Source organism: Lygodium microphyllum, chromosome 10 (genome assembly GCF_053477565.2).
Source record: "Lygodium microphyllum isolate KBCC chromosome 10, Lygodium_microphyllum_v1.1.10, whole genome shotgun sequence".
Classification (NCBI taxonomy): domain Eukaryota; kingdom Viridiplantae; phylum Streptophyta; class Polypodiopsida; order Schizaeales; family Lygodiaceae; genus Lygodium; species Lygodium microphyllum.
The window spans coordinates 101,025,468-101,048,874 of NC_141144.1; the positions used below are offsets into that span (position 1 = coordinate 101,025,468).

General features: G+C 42.4%; 1 protein-coding gene across 8 annotated transcripts in view; it reads right to left on the reverse strand.

The window, feature by feature from the left end:
- LOC148030353 (uncharacterized) overlaps window positions 1-23,407 on the reverse strand; it is a 347,980-nt gene that overhangs the window by 322,491 nt on the left and 2,082 nt on the right. For all 8 annotated transcript variants that reach the window (XR_015692181.1, XR_015692182.1, XM_087686669.1 and 5 more), the window contains one exon: window positions 23,269-23,364. Coding sequence is in view for 5 of the 8 variants with exons in the window: in XM_087686669.1 (XP_087542795.1) it covers window positions 23,269-23,364 (96 nt within the window). In the remaining 3 variants the exon portion in view is untranslated. Of the gene's footprint in view, window positions 1-23,268; window positions 23,365-23,407 lie in introns of those variants that run through there.

Consider the following 23,407-nt stretch of genomic DNA (forward strand, 5'->3'; position numbering starts at 1 on the left):
CCTTCCTGATTTTTCTTTTTTCAGATATATGAAGATAGCCACGTGGAATGTGCGAGGCATTTGTTCTCGCCATAAGCAACATGCCATGTGGACTGTCTTACATGAAAATCAGTGGGATGCCTTGTGTGCAGTGGAGCACAAGAGCCATGATGATGCAGGAAAAGTGGTGGATTGCCATGGTTTTCGCTTATTTTATGCAGGGACACATGCTGTGCATTATTCTGGAGTGCTTATGATTGTCCATGAGAAATATCAGCCTATTCTTATTAAAAATGATGTGCGGGGCCGCTTTGTGGTAATTGAAATTTTATTTGAAGGAGAGATCTTATGGTTGCTGGGTCTCTATGCTCCGAATGACCCTTTATCTCGCCGAGATCTTTGGAAGACTTTGCAGAGCTCCATGTCACTTGGCAGAAGGGGTTTTGTGATGGGAGATTTCAATATGTGTGTTGACTCTTCCCAGTCCACTTCCGGGCATTCGGTGATGGATGCTCCAGAAAGCCGGGCGTGGAATGCCTTTGCTCTTGCGGCTCTTAAGCAAGATCTATGGTCTTGGTTACATCCGTCCTCCCCAGGGTTTACTTTTCATTCAGCACAGTATGCATCTACATGGTCGCGGTTGGACCGAATGTACATCATGCAGGATGATGACTTTCTTCCTGAGATGCTGGAAATGAAAGTATTGCAGCAATATGCCTTGTCCGATCATTTCCCTCTCCAACTTGAGATACTGGCACAACCTATTGCACCTTTTATGCAGTTGTTGGATAGACTCCCTTTACGCTTCAACTCTTCTTATTTGAAACATTCAATCTTTCAGGGCTACATGCAGCAATTGATTGAGAGATTTTTATTGGACTTTGCCTCTGAGGGCACAGTTTCTTTTGAACGTTTAGTCTCTAATGTGCAACGGGTCGCTCGCCAGTATGGGATACATCATGCCTCTCTTTGTCGGCGGCGTCGCCATGCAGCGGAAGGCTTGCTGGCTTTGGTTCGTTCGCTTCTGGTGGATACCCCAAATGATGATTTTCTATTATCACTGGCGCAGCGTTTGGCGGATCTTATTAAAGAATTTCAGTTGAAATCCTATCAGCAGGCCAAATTACACAATTTGACTGACAATTTGCAAGACAATGCTTGCCAGACTCATAAGTTCTTTCGCGCCTTGCATGCTTCTCCTGTTGGAGAAAATATGACCAGACTTCAGGATTCAGATGGTCGCATGGTTACTGATCCGCACACCATTGTCGATATGTGCAGGAATTATTTTCGAGATCTTCTTGGTTCCTCTTCGTCGCCTTCTAACCAGGTTACGTATGCACGTTCAGTTTTCTATGATTTGATCCGCCATCAGGTTCCACTTGATATGCGAGCTACCTTGGAGGCAGATATTTGTGAGGAGGAGGTTATGGATGTTTTGTTACATCTGCCCAAGGATAAAAGCCCTGGCTAGGATGGCCTCACCAATGAATTCTTTGAGTGCTCGGCTACGCAACTGGTCAAGCCATTGGTGGCTATGTTTCAGCAGGTCTGGGAAACAGGGGTCATGCCTTCCTCATGGAAAGAAGGCCTTATCAAATTGCTTCCAAAGGTTCCTTCGCCGTCAATGTTGCAACAGTGGAGACCAATTTCATTGATGGGCTCGATGTATAAAATCTTTTCCAAAGTCCTGGCGAATAGGCTCCACAAGCACCTTCCAGCTATTGTGCATCCTCTTCAATATGGTTTCATTAAGGGACGCAACATCCTGGATAATATTTTAAATGTGCAAATGGCCATTGACTATGCAAGGCACTCTAGCCAGGAAGTGGTATTGATTCAGTTGGATCTGGAAAAGGCCTTTGACTATTTAGATTGGTCTTTTATTGCTGAACTTATGTCCGCTATGGGTTTTGGGGCGCGGATGACCCGATTGATCTACACAATTAGTGCTGAGGCTTCTTCGCGTGCCATGCTCAATGGTGGGGTTACAGAGCCATTTCTCCTTGCACACGCAGTCAGACAAGGTTGCCCTTTGAGTCCTCTCTTCTTTGCCCTAGCGACTCACCCGGTTCTTTCAATGTTATCTTCAATGGCAGCTTCTGATCAGCTGGCCGGTTTGTCTCTTCCTATGGGGCAGCAATTCATTAGCCAATCTTTGGCTGATGATAGCTTTATGATTTTGCGTGCAGACAAGGGCAACATTCGCAAGGCATTAGATGTTTGGACACTCTTTGGTCATGCTTCGGGTCTTCGCATCAATGCCTTCAAATCAGCCATTCTCAGCTGCACGGAATCGGATTTACAGTCCTTGGGTTGGCAGGGTCAGGTTGTTCCCCGTGGCTCTATTGTCAGGCATCTCGGGTACCCGTTGGGGGTTGATGTTCGGCCAAAGCAGCTACTGGAGTGGATTTCACAGAAACTGGCCACTAAGTTTCTGTATTGGAAGTCGCAAGCGTGGCCCTTTCATGTCCGCCTCAAAGTGGTGCAAACAATTATGCTGCCAATGCTCACATATTTCTTGCCCTTGCTGCCCTGGACTCCTACTACTTTGAAGGCTCTCACGCGCCCTATTCATTTCATGTTATGGAAGAAGGATTCCTTGCATGCAGGTATCTCCTGGATTTCGTGGTCGCATACATGTACCCCCAAACGCTTGGGTGGTGGGGCTATTTTGGATGCTGAAACTCATATGCTGGCCCTTCGTTGGTCATTTTTTCGCGCTATGTGCGTGGATCATCACCCGTGGACCATTATAGCCCGTCATTTTCTGGAGGACAGCGGGCTTCAACATGGCAATACACAAATTCGGGCCTCCTAGTGGCATGTCCTTAATGCAGACTCTAGGTTTTCCAGCCCCGCCTCCTCTCTATTATTACATTTGGTCAGCTCCTGGAAAGCGGTGCTCCAAACGGCGAGCTGGCATCCAGCGGAGGACCGCTTGCATGCTAACTCCTTTCAACTGGAATTGTTGGCAGTATCAAGGTTACTTTCGTGGGAAGACAAACATGAGCTTCGACCAAAATTTAACCGCATGGCCCGTCTTGGGGTGACTTCCGTTGCGGACGCCACCCTTGCCAGTCGTAATGTCTTCGCATCGTTTCGTACAGCCAGGAGACTTTTCAGAATCCCGCGTGGCTACCATGACTTATGGGAGCAGCTTTTGCTGGTACTTCAGGCCAGGCAACCTTTTCCTGCCCTTGCGGTGGATCATCCTTGGCAGGACTGGGACCTTGCCGGCCGGTTGAGTCTGGAAAAAGCCTCTGCTAATCAGGTGTATCATCTTCTGATGAAAGATCATCAATGGCTGGCTGTTAAAGCTAATTCTGTATGGGGTTTGCGGAAATCTCAGTCATGGTGGAAGGCAACAGTGATGGAGGGCTGGTTGAATAAGACACCGTTTAAATGCAAGGTCTTTCTTTGGCGGGTGATGATTGGTGGTCTTCCCCTTGCCTCAGCCCTCTCCAAGCATCGAATCTCGAATGGAAATTGTTTCTTCTGTACTACTACTGTGGAATCGGCCCGGCATCGATTTATTTCTTGCCCGCTGGCCAAGAGGATCTGGTCGCTCTTGTCACAGGTTTGGCGTACAAGGGTGGGGTCCTCGCTCACCCCGTTCGATTGGGTTTTTGTGCGACCAAAATACCCCACACCGCCACAGTTGCATATGAAGATCTTGTTTCACTTCTTCAGATTTTGGGGATGCTGGCACAATTGGACCATTCGGAATGCCTTTCTTTTTTATTCCGCCTCTAATGTTCCGAAATACATTGCCAGGCTTAAAGGTCTCTTGCATTGGCAGATAGATCTCATTCGACACTCATACTTGCGGGAGGACTTGCTTACCTGGCATATGGCAATTTCCTCTGCGTCTTTGCCATCGCTTGTGTAACTTTTGTGTGGCTTAGTACTGGGATCTTACACGTCGGCTTAGAGCCCTCGTGTATCTTGTAATCATGAAAACTTGTACTCTTTTTTTCGTAATTAATACAATTACCTTTTACGAAAAAGAGAGAGAGAGAGAGAGAGAGAGATATTAACCTAATCTACATCATTAGCGCTGCAGCGTCTTCGCGAGTCATGCTGAACGGAGGTGTTACTGAGCCATTTGTACTTGCCCGCTCTGTCAGACAAGGATGCCCTTTAAGCCCGCTATTCTTTGCCCTCGCGACACATCCAGTTCTTTCCATGTTATCCCATATGGCAGCCTCTTCTCAGTTGGCCGGTCTGTTGCTTCCTACAGGACAGCACTTCATTAGCCAATCCCTGGAGGATGATACTTTTATGATTTTGCGTGCGGACAAGGACAACCTCAGACGAGCATTGGATGTTTGGGGCATCTTTGGTCAAGCCTCCGGCCTTCGCATCAATGCGCTCAAATCAGCCATTCTCAGCTGCACGGAGTCGGACTTGCAGTCCTTGGACTGGCAGGGTTTGGTTGTTCCTCGTGGCTCCATTGTCAGGCACCTTGGGTACCCTTTGGGTGTAGATGTTCCACCAAAGCAGCTTCTGCAGTGGATTTCTCAGAAAATGGTGGCTAAGTTTAAGTATTGGAAATCTCAAGCCTGGCCCTTCCATATTCGCCTCAAAGTGGCCCAGACAATTATGTTGCCAATGCTCACATATTTTTTGCCATTGTTGCCCTGGACTACTACGACTCTCAATGCTCTTACTCAGTCTATTCGCTTCATGCTATGGAAGAAGGACTCATTGCATGCAGGTATTTCCTGGATTTCTTGGTCGCATGCCTGCACCCCCAAACGCATGGGTGGCGGAGCTATTTTAGATGCCCAAACTCACATGCAGGTACTCCGTTGGTCTCTTTTCCACGCCATGTGCTCGGATCATCATCCATGGGTCGATATAGCCCGTTATTTCCTTGAGAGCCATGGGCTTCTACATGGCAATACCCAAATCCGGAGTTCTTGGTGGCATGTTCTTAATGCTGATTCGCGGTTCTCCAGTTCTTCTTCGTCGCTGCTTACTCATTTGGTATGTTCCTGGAAACGAGTCCTCCAAAAGGCTCAGTGGCATCCAGCGGAGGATCGCTTGGCTACTAATTCTTTTCAATTGGAATTGTTGGCAGTCTCGCGTTTACTTGCATGGGAAGGCAAACATGAGCTTAGACCACAATTCAACCGGATGGCTCGTTTGGGCTTGTCTTCGGTCGCGGATGCCACCCTTGCTAGTCGCAATGTGCTTATATCTTTTCGTACAGCTAGGAGGCTTTTCAAGATCCCTCGGGGATATAGGCCTTTATGGGAACAGCTTTTGCGGATGCTCCAGAGCAGACAACCCTTTCCTGCCCTTGCTTCAGATCATCCCTGGTAGGATTGGGACCTACAAGGCCGGCTGACTTTAAGCAAAGCTTCTGCTAATCAAGTTTATCATATTCTTTATCATATTCTAATTAAAGATCAACAATGGCTAGTTACCAAAGCGAATGCTTTATGGGGATTACGTAAATCCCGGTCATGGTGGAGGGCAACTGTGATGGAGGGCTGGTTGAACAAGATACCCTTCAAATGTAAAGTCTTTCTTTGGAGAGTGATGATTGGTGGTCTTCCGCTTGCGTCGGCTCTTTCCAAGCGACGAATCTCCAATGGCAACTGTTTCTTTTGCACCACTGCTATGGAATCAGCCTGCCACAGATTTATTTCTTGCCCCGTCGCAAAGAAAGTCTAGTTCTTTTTGTCGGCTGTTTGGCAAGGAGTGGTTGGATTCACCCTGCGCCCCTTTGATTGGGTTTTCGGGCAGCCCAAATACCCCACTCCTGCACAGCCACATATGAAACTCATGTATCATTTTCTTCGATATTGGGGCTGTTGGCATAACTGGACCATTAGGAATGCTTTTCTTTTTGACTCCGCCTATAATGTTCAGCGGCATATTGCGAGGCTTAAGGGCCTCTTGTATTGGCAGTTGGATCTTCTCCGGCATTCTGATTTGCTCTCTAGGGAGGACTTACGTCCCTGGCTTATGGCAATTTCATCTGCATCCTTGCCATAACATTGTAACTTGTAGCACTTAGACCCTTTTCACATGATGGCCTAGATTGTCGTCATGTATCTTGTAATCAAGTCATCTTGTACTTTTTTTCGTAATTAATACAATTACCTTTTACGAAGAAAAAAAAAAAAAAAAAGAGAGATATTAACGTCTACAACAAGCCAAGTTGGCCAGAGCTGGATGAATCTTTCCTGCCACTTCTTTTTGCTATCTCGAATATGCCATAATTTATTTGCCTTTCTTGTAACCCATCTCTTGGCCTCCACCATTTGATGATAAATGTGGTTAGCTAACATTTTCTCAAAATCATCAGGAATCACAAACTTTCAATCACACCAGGGAGACAATGGTTGTAATACTGATAACAGGGAAAACCTCAAAAGCCTATCTTGTATAGACGACCAAATGTCATGATGACCTCGAGCTACCCGGAAGTGCTGGCGGATACACCGAAAAGAATAAAGACGGGCCTATCCAGAAATGACACCATCATGGACTGTCTGCAACCCCAAACGAGCCATCCGATTAAACTTATCTCTGTGCAAATCTTTATCAGGTCAATCCAACAACCTGGAAGTAGCTAGCACCTCACCTTGCATCGAATTCTTCTTACGAGCATCAGGAGGGCACCAAACTGCAAAATGTAACATCGCCTGCCAAGATGCGATCAAATGAGAAAGGAGAAAAGATTAGGAGACCTTTACATGTCTTGTGGAATTAAGCATATGCCACCAAGAAGCATGAATAGCCATGCTGCCATGAGAGATTCCAGTCTTTTCTATAAAACATTTTGCAATATCTAACCCCGAGATTTCAAGAGCCAAGTACAACCTCATCCTCATGATTCAAGCTCAACAACTTGAAGGTAAATCTGAGTTTTTCCCTTTAGATTCGGTGCACAAGGGACTAGCCATCCTATCATGAAAACTGGCATGGAGTACAAACCTTCCATCTCTTCACCTCTTTCATCTCCATCCATGCCATTCACTTCTTTATCTCGAACATCTATGCCATTTACATCTCCATCTTCATTCACTCCTATGCCAAGTATGCAATTTTATACTTCTTAATCTTTTGAGTCTACTTCCTCTTTTCAACAAGATTTAGATGATTCTCATGAAGAATGGACCATGCAATCATGATATTGGTTCATAAGTCCTGAAAAAGACAAACTTTTGTTCATGAACTCAAAGAAAGGTGATGAGTACAAAAGATTAATTCAACCACCTGTAAATTCACCCCTTCTTTTACATCAATTTCTTCATCTCAAAGTCATTTTGAAGTAGGAGAATCGTCTCTTTCATCATTTCAATTTAGTGTATTTAATGGACAAAAGAAACCCACCCAATATTGGATAGTGCTCATGTGACCCAGTGTCTCCACCTCCACCGGCACCCTATGGAAACATTCATGGTCCAATGCCTCCGCATCAATCAGCACCCATTGAACACTTCCGCCTATTTCTATCTACCCACCTCCTCCTCTTTCTACTCCTTATCTAGTCTTACCACCTCCTTCTTATCCACATTGTCCTTCTTACCCCACCTATCCGACACCTCATGGTTTTTCTTTCTCATCAACAAAGCATAACCTTCACTAACAAGACTCATTTTGACGGGTCTAACTACACCACTTGGTCCAAACTAATGAACCATGAGAAATGTCCTTGACTCACAGAACCTATGGGATATTATGTAGGGGTCGGGACCCCAACCCGATCCCACACTTGATCCCACACTTGTTCCATACAAGATTGTCCATCCATGGAAGGCTAGGAATGCCTCTACTGTTGTTGAGTCAATGCAAGGTGGGTGTTGACCTATTGCTGTAGTTTATTACAACAGCCTATCATTTCTGAATTCTAATCTATGCATTCTTTATGAGGGAAATCACTTGTACTTGACAATTCCTTGATTGCAATTTGTGGACAGCTCACTATCTTGGCAGTCTTTCTCATTTACAGCTTGATTTGGTAGTGGTTTTGGGGCTGATTTGCAAGAAATTACAGCAACTTGTTTTGCCCTCCTATCCACTTGCTTGGCCTCATTATGGCTGGTGGTTCTCATGATAGTGTTATTTTCAAAATTGAAAATCCGGATGGGACCAACTATGGCTATTGGAAGACACAAATATGGCAAGTTTTAGTGCAGAAATTGCAGGTTAGACCACTAAAAAAATGAGGATGCCAAACCCGAAAACATTGAGGCCGCTAATTGGGTTGAACTGGATGAGCTATGCAAGTCCACAATCATTTTATCACTCTCTAAGTAAGTTCACTACAATATTGTGACTGACAATCAAACTACATATGAGCTTTGGACACAGATTAAGGATCTTTATGGCAAGCAGAGTCCTGCATCTCAAATGTATTGGCTGAAACAGTTGATGGACTTTCGCACGAAGAAAGGGACTTCTATGTCTGCATATTTAAATGAGTTTCACTCCATCATCAACCACCTAGCTTCATGGGAGATTGAGTTCAAGGATCCTTTGCATCCTTTATTTCTGCTTGGTACTCGACCTAAGTCATGGGACACTTTCCGTACGGCTCTATGTGCTAACACCTCAAAGGATGGGCTAAAATTGCACGATGTTGAGAGTGCCCTCTTGACAAAAGAGGTAAACAAAAAGAATGTAGATGCTTTCTGTATGTCACATACATTGACTGTGATAGATTAGCAAGATGAAAGTGGCTGTGGTAGAGACTCTCAAAGGTCTCAATCTGGTACACATGGACGGTCTCGTAGTAAGTCCCATGGCCATAAGTCTAGTCTTACTTGTCATTATTGTGGAAAAGCATGTCATATTTGGCCACAGTGCCATAAAATGTGCAAAGACAAGCGCAAGGAAAAGGGAAAAGATAAAGTGCAAAAAAAGAATGATAATCGCAGCATTGTGCCTACCAAGTCTAGCATCAAGTTTGAGGAGATTAATGTGGTGCAGCCTGATGTGCCTGATGATCTCATATTGGCAACCTCTCGAGAAGTCTTGTCCTCAAGCGAACGCTCCCACCTCATGCATAGCCAATAGCATCAACAAAGCCTATAAACTATCTTGCCATGGTATCTAACCTTTTAAATATAGCTCTCCAAAAATGGCTATTAAACTTTTGATTGCAATTGCTTGCGATATTGGTTGGCAATCCATAGAGTCGATAAATATTCCCCACAAACAACCATGCTAATTCAAGAGCCGTAACAATTGTCTTTGTTGGAATAAACCTACACGACCTAATGAGTCTACCCACTACTACCCTAATGGCATTATAACTATGATTGCTAGTAGGAAATCCAATAATAAAATCCATAGAGAGACGTTTCCACTTGCCATTAGGAATCTCTAAAGGATGTAAAAGCCCACCTACCTTCAACGCTCAGCTTTGTTCACTTGATACTTTTGGCATTGAATAATATATAGATGTATATCCTTATACATTCCAGACCAATAAAAGTGTCAATGGACGTGTGCATATTCTTATCCCAAGATGACCTACACTAGGACTACCATGCCACTCGTATAGAATTTCGCACCACGAGATTAAGTTCGTAGGTACACATATTTAACCTTTGTGCATCATTGATGGTATGTGGTCCCATGCCCTGTCAATCACTAGGTGGTGCGAAGTAATTTGTCACCTTCATTGATAATTACTCACATAAGGTTTGGGCTTACCCTATTAAGTAAAAATCGGATGTCTTGTCTACCTTTCAATGTTGGCTTGCTCTTGTTGAGAACTAGTCTGGGCATAGGCTAAAATGCCTAAGGTCCGATGATGGAGGTGAGTATATCTCGAAAGCTTTTGAGCAGTTTTGCGATGAGAGGGATATTAAGCATCAATTGACCGCCCCTTGTACACCTCCCCAAAATGGTATTGTCAAACGTATGAATGGGACGATTCTGGAAAGGGTCCATAATATGCTTAGCTAGACAGGCTTACCACACTACTTTTGACTGAGGCAATTACTATTGCCGTCCACTTCATTAACAGGTCCCCTGAAACTGCTATTAATTGCCACGTTACAGAGGAGGTATGGATTGGGAAACCTCCATCATATGCTCATTTGCGCATCTTTGGTTGTGAGGCATTTTGCCATGTTTCCAAGGATAAGCGCAATAAGTTGGATCCTAAGTACGTGAAATGCATCTTTCTTGATTATGGGGATGCAGGTGAGATGGACTATCACCTATAAGATCCACACGCTCGCAGGGTTATCTGTAGCCATGATATCATTTTCCATTAGGAAAAGATGCATAAGCAGCCTGAGTTGGTAGTTGAGATACGCAAGGTGATCTTTCAAGAGGAGCCTCCTGCTCCCGTACAGCTAGCTAAACAGCCTGCAACAGTTAACTTCCCATGGCCCATTGTTGCAAGATAAACCTGTTTTGAGATGCTCTACTAGAGCTAGATGTCAACCCGAGTGCTTTATGCTCTCCATGGACTATGCTATGGTGATAAATGCTGGTGAGTCTCTCTCTTATGATGAGGCCATGCACAGAGATGATAGTCACTCATGGGATAGGGCTATACACTTGGAGTTTAACTCTTTGCAAACAAACCATATGTGAAATTTGCTTCCTTTGCCTAGTGGCAAGAAGACACTACCATGCAAGTGGGTATACAAGTTGAAAAGTATCCCTAGACACCCCAAGCTCCCTTATAAGGCCAGATTCATAGCTAAGGGTTTCAAGCATGAACATGGTGTTGACTACAATGAAGTCTTTTCTCCCGTGGTCAAAACAACCCTAAGCTTGGTACTAGCATTGGTTGCTTAGCTAGATCTGGACCTTTATCAGATGGATGCAAAGACGGCTTTTCTACATGGGGACTTGTATGATGAGATTTATATGCAGCAACCTAAGGGCTTTGAGAAAAAAGGCAGGGAACACCTAGTGTGTATGACCTTAAGTGATACGATGAGCAGAAATGAAAACGTGGAACCAGGTAAAAACCCAACTCACTAAGAGTCAATTCCAAGATGAATAGTGGCACGAGTCCCGTTTCTCCTCCCAACTTTGCCTAGATAGTTGCTGGAAACTCTCATCGTGATCCGACTGCCAGCCGTCAACCTTTAGTGAGTCCTACTATTCTTGGACTCTAGTTCATTCTAGGCTCCCCTAAACCCCGTTCGGGTGCCCAAGGCCCCCGAACGGTCGTCCCTCGTGCCTGTTTCCCGTAATTTACCTTGTTAATGTAACATTTCCTTCCCCTTAAGAATCAGTTTCGTCCTTGAAAACGATACTTGGAAGGTCTAACTGTAAATTGGGAAACCTTTTCCTTAGGGTACTTACTCGCTCCCATGTTGAGCTTTCTTCTGAACAATCTTTCCACTTGACCAAACATTCTTGATAAATAGTTTTCCTTGTTCGTCTGTTACAAACATTTAATATTCTTTCTAGTTCATGTGGATTAGATTGGTCATCTAATAGCTCCTCAATGTTATCATTTAAGATTAAATTATCCAAATCACCCAGCTTCTTCCTTAGCTTACTTATATGAAAAACTGGATGTATTTTACTACCAGCAGGTAGTTGGAGCTTGTAAGCTTGTTCTCCCACCTTTTTAAGTATTGTGAAAGGACCACAATACCTCGGTGAAAGCTTTGAACATTGTCCCGTTTTCATGGTTTTAGTTTGTTCAGGCACTTTAAGATATACCAATTCTCCTTTTTCAAAGGAGATGCCTCTTCGGTGAGGATCTGCATAAGCTCTAGCTCGTTTGAGCTTTCTTAATATTTTCTTGAGCAAAAAATCCTTGGCTGCCTGAACCTTTTCCTTATGCAGTCCTACTGCATGAGGAGCTCTGGGCTGAAACCCATACATCAACATAAATGGACTATATCCAGTGAAAGAGTGCTTGGTACTATTATATGCAAACTCTGCTATCGATAGATACTCTTCCCAATTAGTTTGGCTTTTACTTACATACGCCCTAAGCATATCTTCAAGGATTTGGTTAACCCTTTCAGTTTGTCCATCAGTTTGAGGGTGGTCCGCCGTACTCATGCTAAGTTTAGTATCCAACTTCCTAAATACCGCACGCCAAAATTGACTATCAAATTTCTATCCCGATCAGAAACTATATTTGCCGGAAGGCCATACAATCAATATATGTTCTCTACGAACAATCTAGCCAATTCTTGTGTTTTAACATCAGTTGAAGTTGGAATAAACCTAGCCATTTTGGTTAACCTATCCACAATCACCCACACAGAGTCGTGCCCCCTCTGTGTTTTGGGTAATGCAACAATAAAGTCCATGGAGATACTCTCCCATTTTCCCGAAGGAATCTCTAATGGGTGGAGAAGCCCTCCCATTTTCAGTCTTTCAACTTTATTAACCTGGCATTTATTACATTTGACCACATAGTTAAGGACGTCCTTATTCATTCCAAGACAATAGAACTGCCTTTTAATAAGATTATAAGTCTTATTAACTCCTGGATGTCCCGCACTAGGGGTATCATGACACTCAAAGAGTATCTGGCGCCTTATTTCTTCATCTTTCGGAACACATACCCTACCCTTGTAGAGTAAATAACCATTATCAATGGTAAAATTCTTCCACTTGAATCTCATTTGAGCAACCGATGATGCTCCATTTCCTTGTTGAACATCCTCAGATATTTCTTCCTCAGTGGAGGCCCTTCCTTTTGGATCCCCATTTTCTATTGCTTCCCATATGTTGGAATATGCCGGATCAACCTGGCATTTCCCTTTTAAGGATTCAAGCAAATTGGAAGTGAACTAAGTAAAATCAATTCATTTATGATGGGCATTCTGCTGAGTGCATCAGCCATTATATTATACTTTCCTTTTCTATACCTTATCTCATAAACGAACTCTTGGAGGAGTTCGGCCCATTTGGCTTTACGCCCTTGTAGATCCGGTTGGTCATTAAGCCACTTAATGCTTTCATGATTTGACAAGATCAAAAGTTTGGCACCGTACAGATAGTGCCTCCATTTCTTCATTGCATGTACTATTGCATACAACTCCCTCTCATAAACAGAATAATTCTGTTTTGCACGGTCTAACTTCTTGCTTTCAAAAGCAACTGGTCGACCTTCTTATAATAAGACCGCGCCTATCACCTTATCACTGGCATCAGCTTCAACCACAAATGGTTTATTGGGATCCACAATTAATAGTACTGGAGCTGTAGCAATAGCTACCTTAAGTTTTTGAAAACTTTCATTTTGGTCTATTCCCCAATTAAAACTCTTCCCTTTCCCTTTAAGTTGGTCTGTCATTGGAACAGCTATTTTGGCATAATCTGAATGAATTTTAGATAAAATCCAGATAAACCTAGGAAGATCTACAGCTCTTCCAGGTTTCTTGGAGATGGCCATTCAATAATTGCCCTTACTTTTCCTGGATCCATCTTGATTCCCTCTTTCGAGATAATATGCCCCAAATATTTGACCTCTTGTGCGAAGAATTCACATTTAGTTTTCTTTGCATAAAGGCAATGTGTTCTCAACAATTGGAATACCAATCGTAAGTGTTCCAAATGTTCTTCTCTTGATTTACTAAAGATCAAGATATCATCCAAGAAGACTACTACAAAATGTCCTAGATAGAGCCGTAACACACTATTCATCAGCTTCATAAAGGTAGCTAGTGCATTAGTGAGGCCAAAAGGCATCACCAAAAAATCATAATGCCCATATCTAGTACGAAATGCTGTCTTAGGAACATCTTGTGCCTTAATTCTTACTTGGTGATAGCCTGATCTTAAGTCTATTTTTGTGAAGAATTTTGCCCCTTGTAATTGATCAAAAAGATCTTCCATTCTGGGCATAGGAAATTTATTCTTCACCGTGATCTTATTAAGTGCTCTATAATCAACACAAAGTTGCATAAAACCATCTTTTTTCTTTACCAATAAAATTGGCGAAGGCCAAGGTGAATTACTGGGTTGGATAAACCCTTTATCAAGGTAATCCTTAATTTGTCTTTCAACTTCTTGGTGTTGTGTTTCACTTAACTTATAAGGTGGTTTAGAAATAGGGTGTGTATCCTTATTTGTGTCAATTGGGTGATTTATATCACCCCTATCTGGTGGAAGGCCACTTGGTAAATCAGAAGGAAACACATCTTTAAATTCATCTAACAAACCACTTAATTCATTACTTACATTCAACTCACAAACATAAGAAAATTGTTGCTTTATATTACAGAAAGTAAAAGTGTTTTGTACAGGAAGAGACCATAACATATATACCTCACAAGCTTCCTTCTTTATCAGCTTCTGAACTTCAGTGGAACACAACAAAGGATTATCAGATACTTCATGTTCACCTTGAACCACAAAAGTCTTACCATCCCTTTCAAATTCCAGTGTATTATGATGATAACTACGTTTTAAGGATGGTTCCAATCCCCATTGCCACTCCCTCCCTAAAGCAATATCAGCTCTGTCCATATTCATAATTTGGAAATCAAGTTTATCTTTATATCCTTGAATCTCAATTTCCAAATTGGATACCATTGTATCCCATATTTTATTATCCTGACCTTGCATCATATGAACAACATATTGATGCCCACTCTTTTGTTGGGGAAGTTTCAATTTTTTGACAAGTGCATAATTTATAAAATTGTGGGTAGCAGAGTAATCAATCATGACTCTAACCCTCTTTCCAGCTATCAATCCATGTACTCTAACTAAATCATGTGGCCCAAAGGTAGGCTGCTACGTAGAAGTTGACATACAACACCTGGTTGTACATCCTTGTGCAAAACCTCCAAGGATTTATACTTTTCATGCCCCTTTAATTCTAGAGTCTGCACTACATGGATTTGTTTTTCTTTTCCCCTGCCCTTATCCTTATCCTTTCCTTTATCTTCCCCCTTTTTCCTTTGAGGGCAATTCCAGGCAGCATGGTTAGGGGATACGCAATTGAAACACAACTTTTTTTTTTGGCCTTATCAAAATCATCTGGACTTAACTTTGGCCTTACATATTGTTTCTTTTCAAAAGGTTGTTTCTTGCCCTTAAGAAATGGCATTTTCCTTTTAAATTTGCCTACAAATTTTGAGGTTTCCAATTCTTTAGTCTTGGGCTCCGTATCAGTGAGACTAGTGAGTATACCTAGACGCGTACTATCTTCATTGATTAATGCAAATTTAATTGCCTCTTCAAGCGTCTTAGGTTAACTCCTTTTCACTTCCTTTTTACAGGCCTTATCTAGTCCCCTAATGAATCCTCTTGTCTTTTGAAATTCATCTATTCCTTCCAATTTGAGGATCATCTCACGATATTCCTCCAAATATGTCAACAGGGGTCTTCCCTTTTGTCTGACATAATCCCAATCTTCCCAATTTCTTTCCATTTTATTTTCAGGAAGGAATTCTTTCAAAAAGACCGATTCAAATTGAGCCCAAGTTTCAGGTATTTTATTTGCCTCCTTTAAAGTTCGCCACCATTTATACGCCTTTGGCCCCAAAGTTAAACTGGCCTCCAGCGCTTGAAGATGTAGTGGAGTATTTTTAAGTTTGTGCAAATCTTCCCATTTTTGGAGAAAATTAAATATAGTGTCTTTATTTCTATCTTTTTTCTCCCCGTGAAACTGAGGGGGTTTCATATCTTTTAAAACTGGATTATCCCTCAACTTGTGGTGGGGTTCCTTAGGATCTCGCATAGTCACATCCAAATCTTTCGATGAAGATGGGATATCCGAGGTTTCTATCTTATTTTTATCCATTTCTAGTAATAAAGTTAATTGAGATTTTATTTCGGTAAGTGTTTGAGTTAAAAATTCCATTTGAACCCCCTGTGCTTGCACACGAGCAATAAGATCATCAAATTGTTCTCGTGTGGCAAAAAATTCTTTCCACTGTTCTTCTTGTATCTCCGTTTCATGGGGATCTACCATAGGGTGGTCCCCAGAACTAGAACGCTCAATTACTCCCTCTCTCCCTTTCCCCTCCATTAATACACTGAAATTGGAAAGCAAATATAAGAAATTTGCGTACAAAGTGAAGTACTTCCCTGGTTATAGTGATAGGGCAACTGTTGCTGGCTTTTAATAATAACCCTGAAGAGTGAGGAATAATTTGTCTTTCCCGAACTGAGCCGGTCACGTTGGAAATAAGAGCCGGTCATGCTGGAAATAAAACTTATTGGCAAAAACACCTAGTAAGGAGGGGACTAAATACACCCCTTCCCAATGGTCACGTGAACCATCTATACGCCTTCTACATGTGAGACTGGCCCGACTGGCTTCGTCCGGCTAGTGACGGGTTTGACTGCCATCCAATTACTGCGCTCCGAAATCAATCATGTATGACTCACTACGGCCAATAAAACGTATGGCGTGTGGAGCACCGTCTTCACGCCAGGTCCGTATGACGTATGGGGTACCGTCTAGTCGCCTGACCCGTATGACGCCGAAGAAAGCCTTCGTTTAAGGCCAGTGGGGCCATAGCCTGGAAGCCTTCGTAAGAAACTGACGAAAGCAGGACCCAACGGCTGAAACAAGACCCAGCGGCTCCGGCGACTAAAGTAGGACGCGATGGCGGCTTTGATACCAATGATACGATGAGCAGAAATATAACGTGGAACCAGGTAAAAACCCAACTCACTAAGAGTCGATTCCAAGATGAATAGTGGCACGAGTCCCATTTCTCCTCCCAACCTTGCCTAGATAGTTGCTGGAAACTCTGATCGTGATCTGACTGCCAGCCGTCAACCTTTAGTGAGTCCTACTATTCTTGGACTCTAGTTCATTCTAGGCTCCCCTAAACCCCGTTCGGTGCCCAAGGCCCCCGGACGGTCGTCCCTCACGCCTGTTTCCCGTAATTTACCTTATTAATATAACATTAAGTAAGCACCTAAGGAATGGTACCACAAGTTTGATGCTTTTATGCATTCATGGAGATATAGCCGTAGTGCTATGGATCTGTGATTATACATGAAGAAAGCTCGAGATGGTAATCTTATGATTTTGATACTCTATGTGGATGATATACTTATTACTGGGAGAGCTCATGATGAATTGGATGCCTTGAAAACTCAGCTCAAGAAGAGCTTTGAGATGGACATGAGACAGGCCTCGCATATTCTTGGGACGTGCTTCACGCGCAATCACGTATACCCAAAAAGTCCTTAAGCAGTTTCATATGCAAGATGATAAGCTTATTGGCTATCCCCTTTCTTCTCATGTGAAGGTTAGTCAGGCCAATTGTCCACAGTCTGATGAGCAAAAGGCCGAGATGGCCAAGATCCCTTATGCATCTACAATGAGCAGTGTAACTAACACGCGGGCGGCTGGGCATAGACCTTTATCTTCAACAATCTCCTACTTAAATGCGAATGTGCCCCTAGTGAGGAGAGAATAAGAAAAAAGTAACAAAGTACAAATGTACATAAAGTACAACAGAATGAGAAAAGATGTCATCTCATCCAACGCCCATCAACTTCCTAAGGAAGACAAAACGCTCCGCTGAGAGACTTTTAATGAGCAAATTTGCAAGATTTTGATCAGTTGAGATCTTGACAAGCTCAATGGACTTGTCCTCAACGACCTCTCAGATAAAGTGATAACACGTCTCAATGTGCTTTGTCTTCGCATGGAAGACTAGATGCTTAACCAACTGAATAGCGCTCTTAGAATCCGAATGCAATGTAGGGATCGCATCAATCACAGAGCCTTCTTGCAAGCCTCAATGACGGCAATATATTCGGCATAATAGCAGAGAGGGCTGTGCATTTCTGCAATCTGGACATCCAAGAAACAACACCTCCATCAAAAGTAAAGACATAGCCAAAGGTGGACTTTCTACTATTTGCATGTCCTGCATAATCCGAGTCAATGTAACCCATGACTCTTGTATCTTGGACGCCATAATATATGCACATATCTGTTGTTCTCTTCAGGTACCTCATGATACTCTTCACGGTTTCCCAATGCCGTCTACAAGGCATAGCCATATAATGTGACACAATTTCCACTGCAAATGCTATGTTAGGACGAGTGGCTATCATGGCATGCATCAAACTGACCCGTACACCTGTACACTGCAGGTGGCGAGCACACATCAATATACTTCATTCTTTATTCTTTAAGTGACATTTGAATAAGGAAAGGCCAGTCACACAGTGCATCTGTTGGAGTTCCACATCTTATGTCTCTTACTCTTGCTCTCTTGCTCCTTCCACCATAACTCTTGCTTCCGCTCGCGAGCTTCCACTCAGAGCTCACTCCCTTCACCTACATCTTGCCCAACAGCAACATTTTCTGTCCATGATCTGAGCCTTGTTTAAGATTAGGTATTGCATTTCCTTCTTTCCCATGCGAGTGCCCATACTAAGAGACATCATCACTACTTGATTCTATCTCACTGTATGAGTCTGACATATTGCTGTAACTTCTCAGCTGAGAGCAAAAATCAATACTAGCACAAAGCTTTGGCTTACAATCAGGTGCCTTGGGCCCACAAAATCAAGGAATTGAGTTGTATCCCAACAATGGAACCAAGGAACCAGCCTTCCTTCTTGGAAAGGATGGTACTTCCCTGATCAAGCACTTAATTGCAACAATCAACAAATAAACATAAATTGAAATGCACAATTTACCTTAATAATCTTGGACAATAGGCACCTTGTTGGCCCTAAAACTAGCGCCCCTTTCAATATTTCTTTAACTTGAATTGCCAATGGATGTATTACAAGCCAAGATTCCACAATCTCCTTAGCTGATCCAAAAGCCCCTTGCTAATACAACAATCAACAAATAAATTGGGCAATTTGCCCCTTGATTTTCACCCAAGACTTGCTCTAACTGGACCCCAATTGGCCAAATACTGCCCCAAATTTGCAATGGATCGTTGGGCATCTAAATTCCTTAACAAAAACAAATTGCAAGTGTCGCTTTCAATGTACGAAGCCTTATTCTATTGACACGTGTCCTAAGGTGGCTTCTAAACCCTAATTTCTGCAAAATTTTAGGATTCACAACAAATATCCCGATCTTTGCTATCCACCAAATTTGGCTGAGATCTACTCAAAATGGCTGAGAAATGCTGAGATCTCTTGAGAATGGGTTGGAGAAGGTGAGAGAAAGCCAAGATGAGAGAGAAATCTGATTTTCCATGTAAGAAAACCCTAAAATCTGCCTGCTGCCTGCTCCAGCCTGCATTTGATACAGTCACTTATAGTGGCAAGCACCTCCAAAATGCTATCACCTAATCAGCAATGCTGTTGCCAGCCCCTGGAACGTGAAGGTTTTCTCAATTTGCATGGGCATTTTGGCCAAGTGGCAGCCTGCCAAACCCATTTTTCAGCATTATCCAACCATTTAATTAATTTTCAGAATTAAATAATTTTGAAAATTAATTTCATCCCTTCTGACATTGCCCAAAATTAAATGTGCCCGTCCATAATTAAATTGGCTAGGCCATTTGCAACCTGGAGTGGTCCCCAACCTCTACTTACCCTTAGACTGGCATTAATTAATTAACTAATGCTAGTCCCTAATGTCACCAATGACATTTGTTGACCAAACAATTGTCCTAGGGTCAAAACTGACACCAATTAACCACCAAAACCAAATTGGCAAAACTTATCACAACTTTTGCCTTTGATACCCATAGCATCCTCGAGGTCCTTGGCCTATTACCATGAAATAACTACCATGTGCATCACATGCTAAACAACCTTGCACATTTGATTAATATCTTAATCAAATGTTTTCAGCAAGATTAGAGCATCTCAAAATTTCACATCTCATGACAGTTGCATTGACATCACGACTGTATATAGCTGATTCCACATGGTTGCCATATCGTGTTGAATGCCTTTCTCTCTTTTTACCAACTCATGTTGTTGTGAAGTTTTTTAGCAACAACAAGGGTTGGCAACTAAAGGGTGAAGAGAACATTTGTAAAGAGATTTGGGCTAAAGATCTAGGCGACAGACTTTGCACTTGAAAGACCCAATTCTATTGAGGGAGTTGGATAGTAAGGCCCATGAGAGAGCCACATTCAATCCACAAGTCGAAAGTTTCAAGCCAACTTGTAGTGCAATGACTTTTTTGTGTGGAACAGATTGCCATCAATGGGACTGTATCTTGGTTTCTTCAATAAAGTAAATAAACTTTGAAAGGGCCACCAAGATTTGGGGCTAATTTGATATGTTTTCTTTGAGTAGAAGCACTCTAGTTCCTTGCCATATTTGTGCTTTCTAATATGTATAGTGTTGAATTTTATGTATGAAGTTTTGTGTTTTAATACTATTTGAGTTATTGAAGGCCGGTTTCATTGGTTCCATCACGAACAACACACCTAGGAGTTTTTGAAATGGGAGGCATACACGTTTCATAAATAGGACTATAATAAGTTTCAGAAACACATACACACACCCACACACACATACATACACATACACAAAAAAAGAAAGCCCAATTGGCTTCATTTGAATTGTTCAGACACGTATCCACTGCTATTTCATGTTAAAAGGGACATGTTTGCATGCCACTCCTTTTCCTATGGGAATTGGGTCATTTTATGGCTATGTCCAAAAAAACTAGATGCGAAGGTTGCTCTTGTTGCTACTATAGATATGATGGTTAAGGATCCTAATGATGATTAGCCCCTTGCACAAAGAAATATGGATAAATTAAAAAAGTCCATGCAGCCCTCCACTCAATCTAAACTTGGTTGGGCTGATGTTCATTCAAAAAAAGGGAAAATGGTGGATGTTGAGTTCCCAACTACCATGCACACAAGTATTCAAGTTCCTTACCTACATACATGCGAAGGCAGGATAAGCCTTCTTCTAAATGTATTGCTTCTAAAGTGCTTCCTTAGGTCTCAAAATGCTGAAGTGTGCCTTCATTAGGAAAGGCAAGGTGATCACTCCTTGCGATCATCGCCATCCATGATCGACTCTTAAGACTAGGGATAATCCTTCTACTTCTAAGTTTAACCGCTAGAGACAAACCACATTTGCAGTACTAGCTGATTTTCTGGATAATGGGATATTTGAGGCATTGGCAAAGAAAGCAAAATCAGCACAAGCTCAACCACGAACCTGATTTCCCTTTCCATTAATATATGAAAATTGCACTTGGAATATTCGTGGGATTTGCTCTCATAGCAACCCACATGTTATGTGGCATATTTTGCATGAGAATGATTAGGATGTGTTATGTGCTATTGAACATAAAATTCTCAATGAAGTAGGTAGAATTTTGGATTGCCATGGGTTTCAATTGTTTTATGCCAGGGACAATGGAATGCATTACTCTAGTGTCCTCACGGTTGTTCACGAGAAATTTCAGTCAATGCTTGAAAAGAATGATATGTTTGGACCAACAGCCCTTTCCTATTCTCGATTCTAATTGTCCCTCACATGATTTGGGACCTTGTAGGGCATTTGACCCTTGAGTCTTCTTCAATTCATCATATTTATCATCTCATGACCCAAGATCGCCCATGGTTGACTACCAAAGCCAATGCCCTTTGGGGATTGCACAAATCTCAAGCTTGGTGGAAATTGACAGCGATGGAGGAATGGATCAATAAGACGCCATTCAAATGTAAGATATTCATCTAAAGAATTGTGGTGGGCGGCCTTCCCCTTGCATTGGCTCTTCACCACAAGGGTATCTCTAATGGGAATTGTTTCTTTTGTACCACTGCGATTGAGTCTCCCCATGACATATTCATTTTCTATCCTTTTGCGCCGAAGATTTGGGCCCTCCTTTCTAACATTTGGCATGCTATGGTAGGGAGTAGGATGAGTCCTTTTGATTGGGTCTTTGGCAAGGCCAAATATCATGGTCTTGACACAACCTCATATGAAGGTCGTGTTTCACTTTCTCCAATTTTGGGGTTGCTAGCATGTTTGGATCACTCACAATGCGTTCATTTTTTAAGCCACTTCAGGCATCTAGCATCATGTGCAAAGCTTAACGAACTTCTTTAGTGGCAGTTGGATCTTATCTAGCATGCTAATATCTTGACCAGAGATGATTTTGTTTCTTGGAGTCAAACTGTCTCTTGAGTGACCTTGCCTTGACTTTTTGTACTTTTCTTTTGTGTTGTGACATGATATAATATAATATAACAACTCTTTTTTTTTAGATGATACGTTTGGGCATATTTTAGTAATTGAATCGCGATCCCATTTCTAAGGAAATCCAATATCTTATATGCCTCTTTTTTTAGCTTCATTTCCTCCACCTTATCATGGTTGCTCCCAATGACTTGGCACTCTACTCCTACCAAAAAGGCCATGAGTGTCTGGTGCCAAGCCATTGTGTCCTATTACCTCCCAAGTGGCTACCCCCACATAGCAAAGTGATGCTCTTTCATGTCCCAAAGCCTATGGCTCACTAGGTTCACGCTTTCAAGCATAAAATCTTCTCCCAATATGTCATTAGGAGCATACTCTACCACCAATGATCTTCAGCTGCATACATAATGAAGTGATGCCAAGTAGCTCTAGACATATCCAAACTTCCTATCACTCTTATTTCTGTGTACAGGCTCTTGTGGGGGGGAGGCGTCTCATTTGGGCTATTTGGGCATATGACAAAAAATTTGTCACTGTATATTATAGTTAATACAGAATGTACTACAGTCCTCATGGAAGGAACTGTGGCGCTGCTCAAAGACAGCAATCAGCATTGGGACAAAAGGTTACACTGAATTCCTCATTCCTGACTTCTTGGTCACAATCGCAGGAGGCTCTCCTTTGCAAAGATGGGAGCTCATTCTACCTTTACAATCTGGCTGTTCTTATGGACATTGGATCTAGTCAGACACCACTCAAGAGTGTGCCACTCATCATCATCGCGTTTTACTTGCAACTTAATGGTGTGGCACTTTCTTCAGAGAGCATCAGACAGGCTTCCATTGAGAGTATCCTTGTCACTAAATTTTTGCACATGTTGGATAGAGACCACATTCTGCTATAGACTAACCACCATGCAGGGTGACCAGCCAGGGGTGATCAAGCTTGTATTATCATTTAATACTTTTCTTCCTGCAGGAACCTTTGTGTCCAGTGGTTTACTTACCCAATCCAAGGAAATTTTCTGAAACATTAAGCATCTAGAAAGCTAGACTGAGACAGCCCCAAACAGCAAACAACAGGGAAATTAATGTATTGTCCTGCTGTTGTCAGAACAGGCTTACACAACTGAAAGTGCTAGCCTAACCTTTCATCACAAGTTCTCATTGAAGCAGTGCTGTAACATGTATCATCAGTTTAACTATCAAGTCGATCATATGACCTTGATAACTTTAAAGTCAAGTTTGATTTGATACTCACTTGCTCAGAACCACCCTTGTCACAAACTGATACATGACCATTGTACATGCCCAATGCCAAATATTGCCCATCAGCACTCCATGCAACCGACAGAACCTGCAAAGTGGAAACCAATCCATGAGCCCACTTGCTTCCGGAT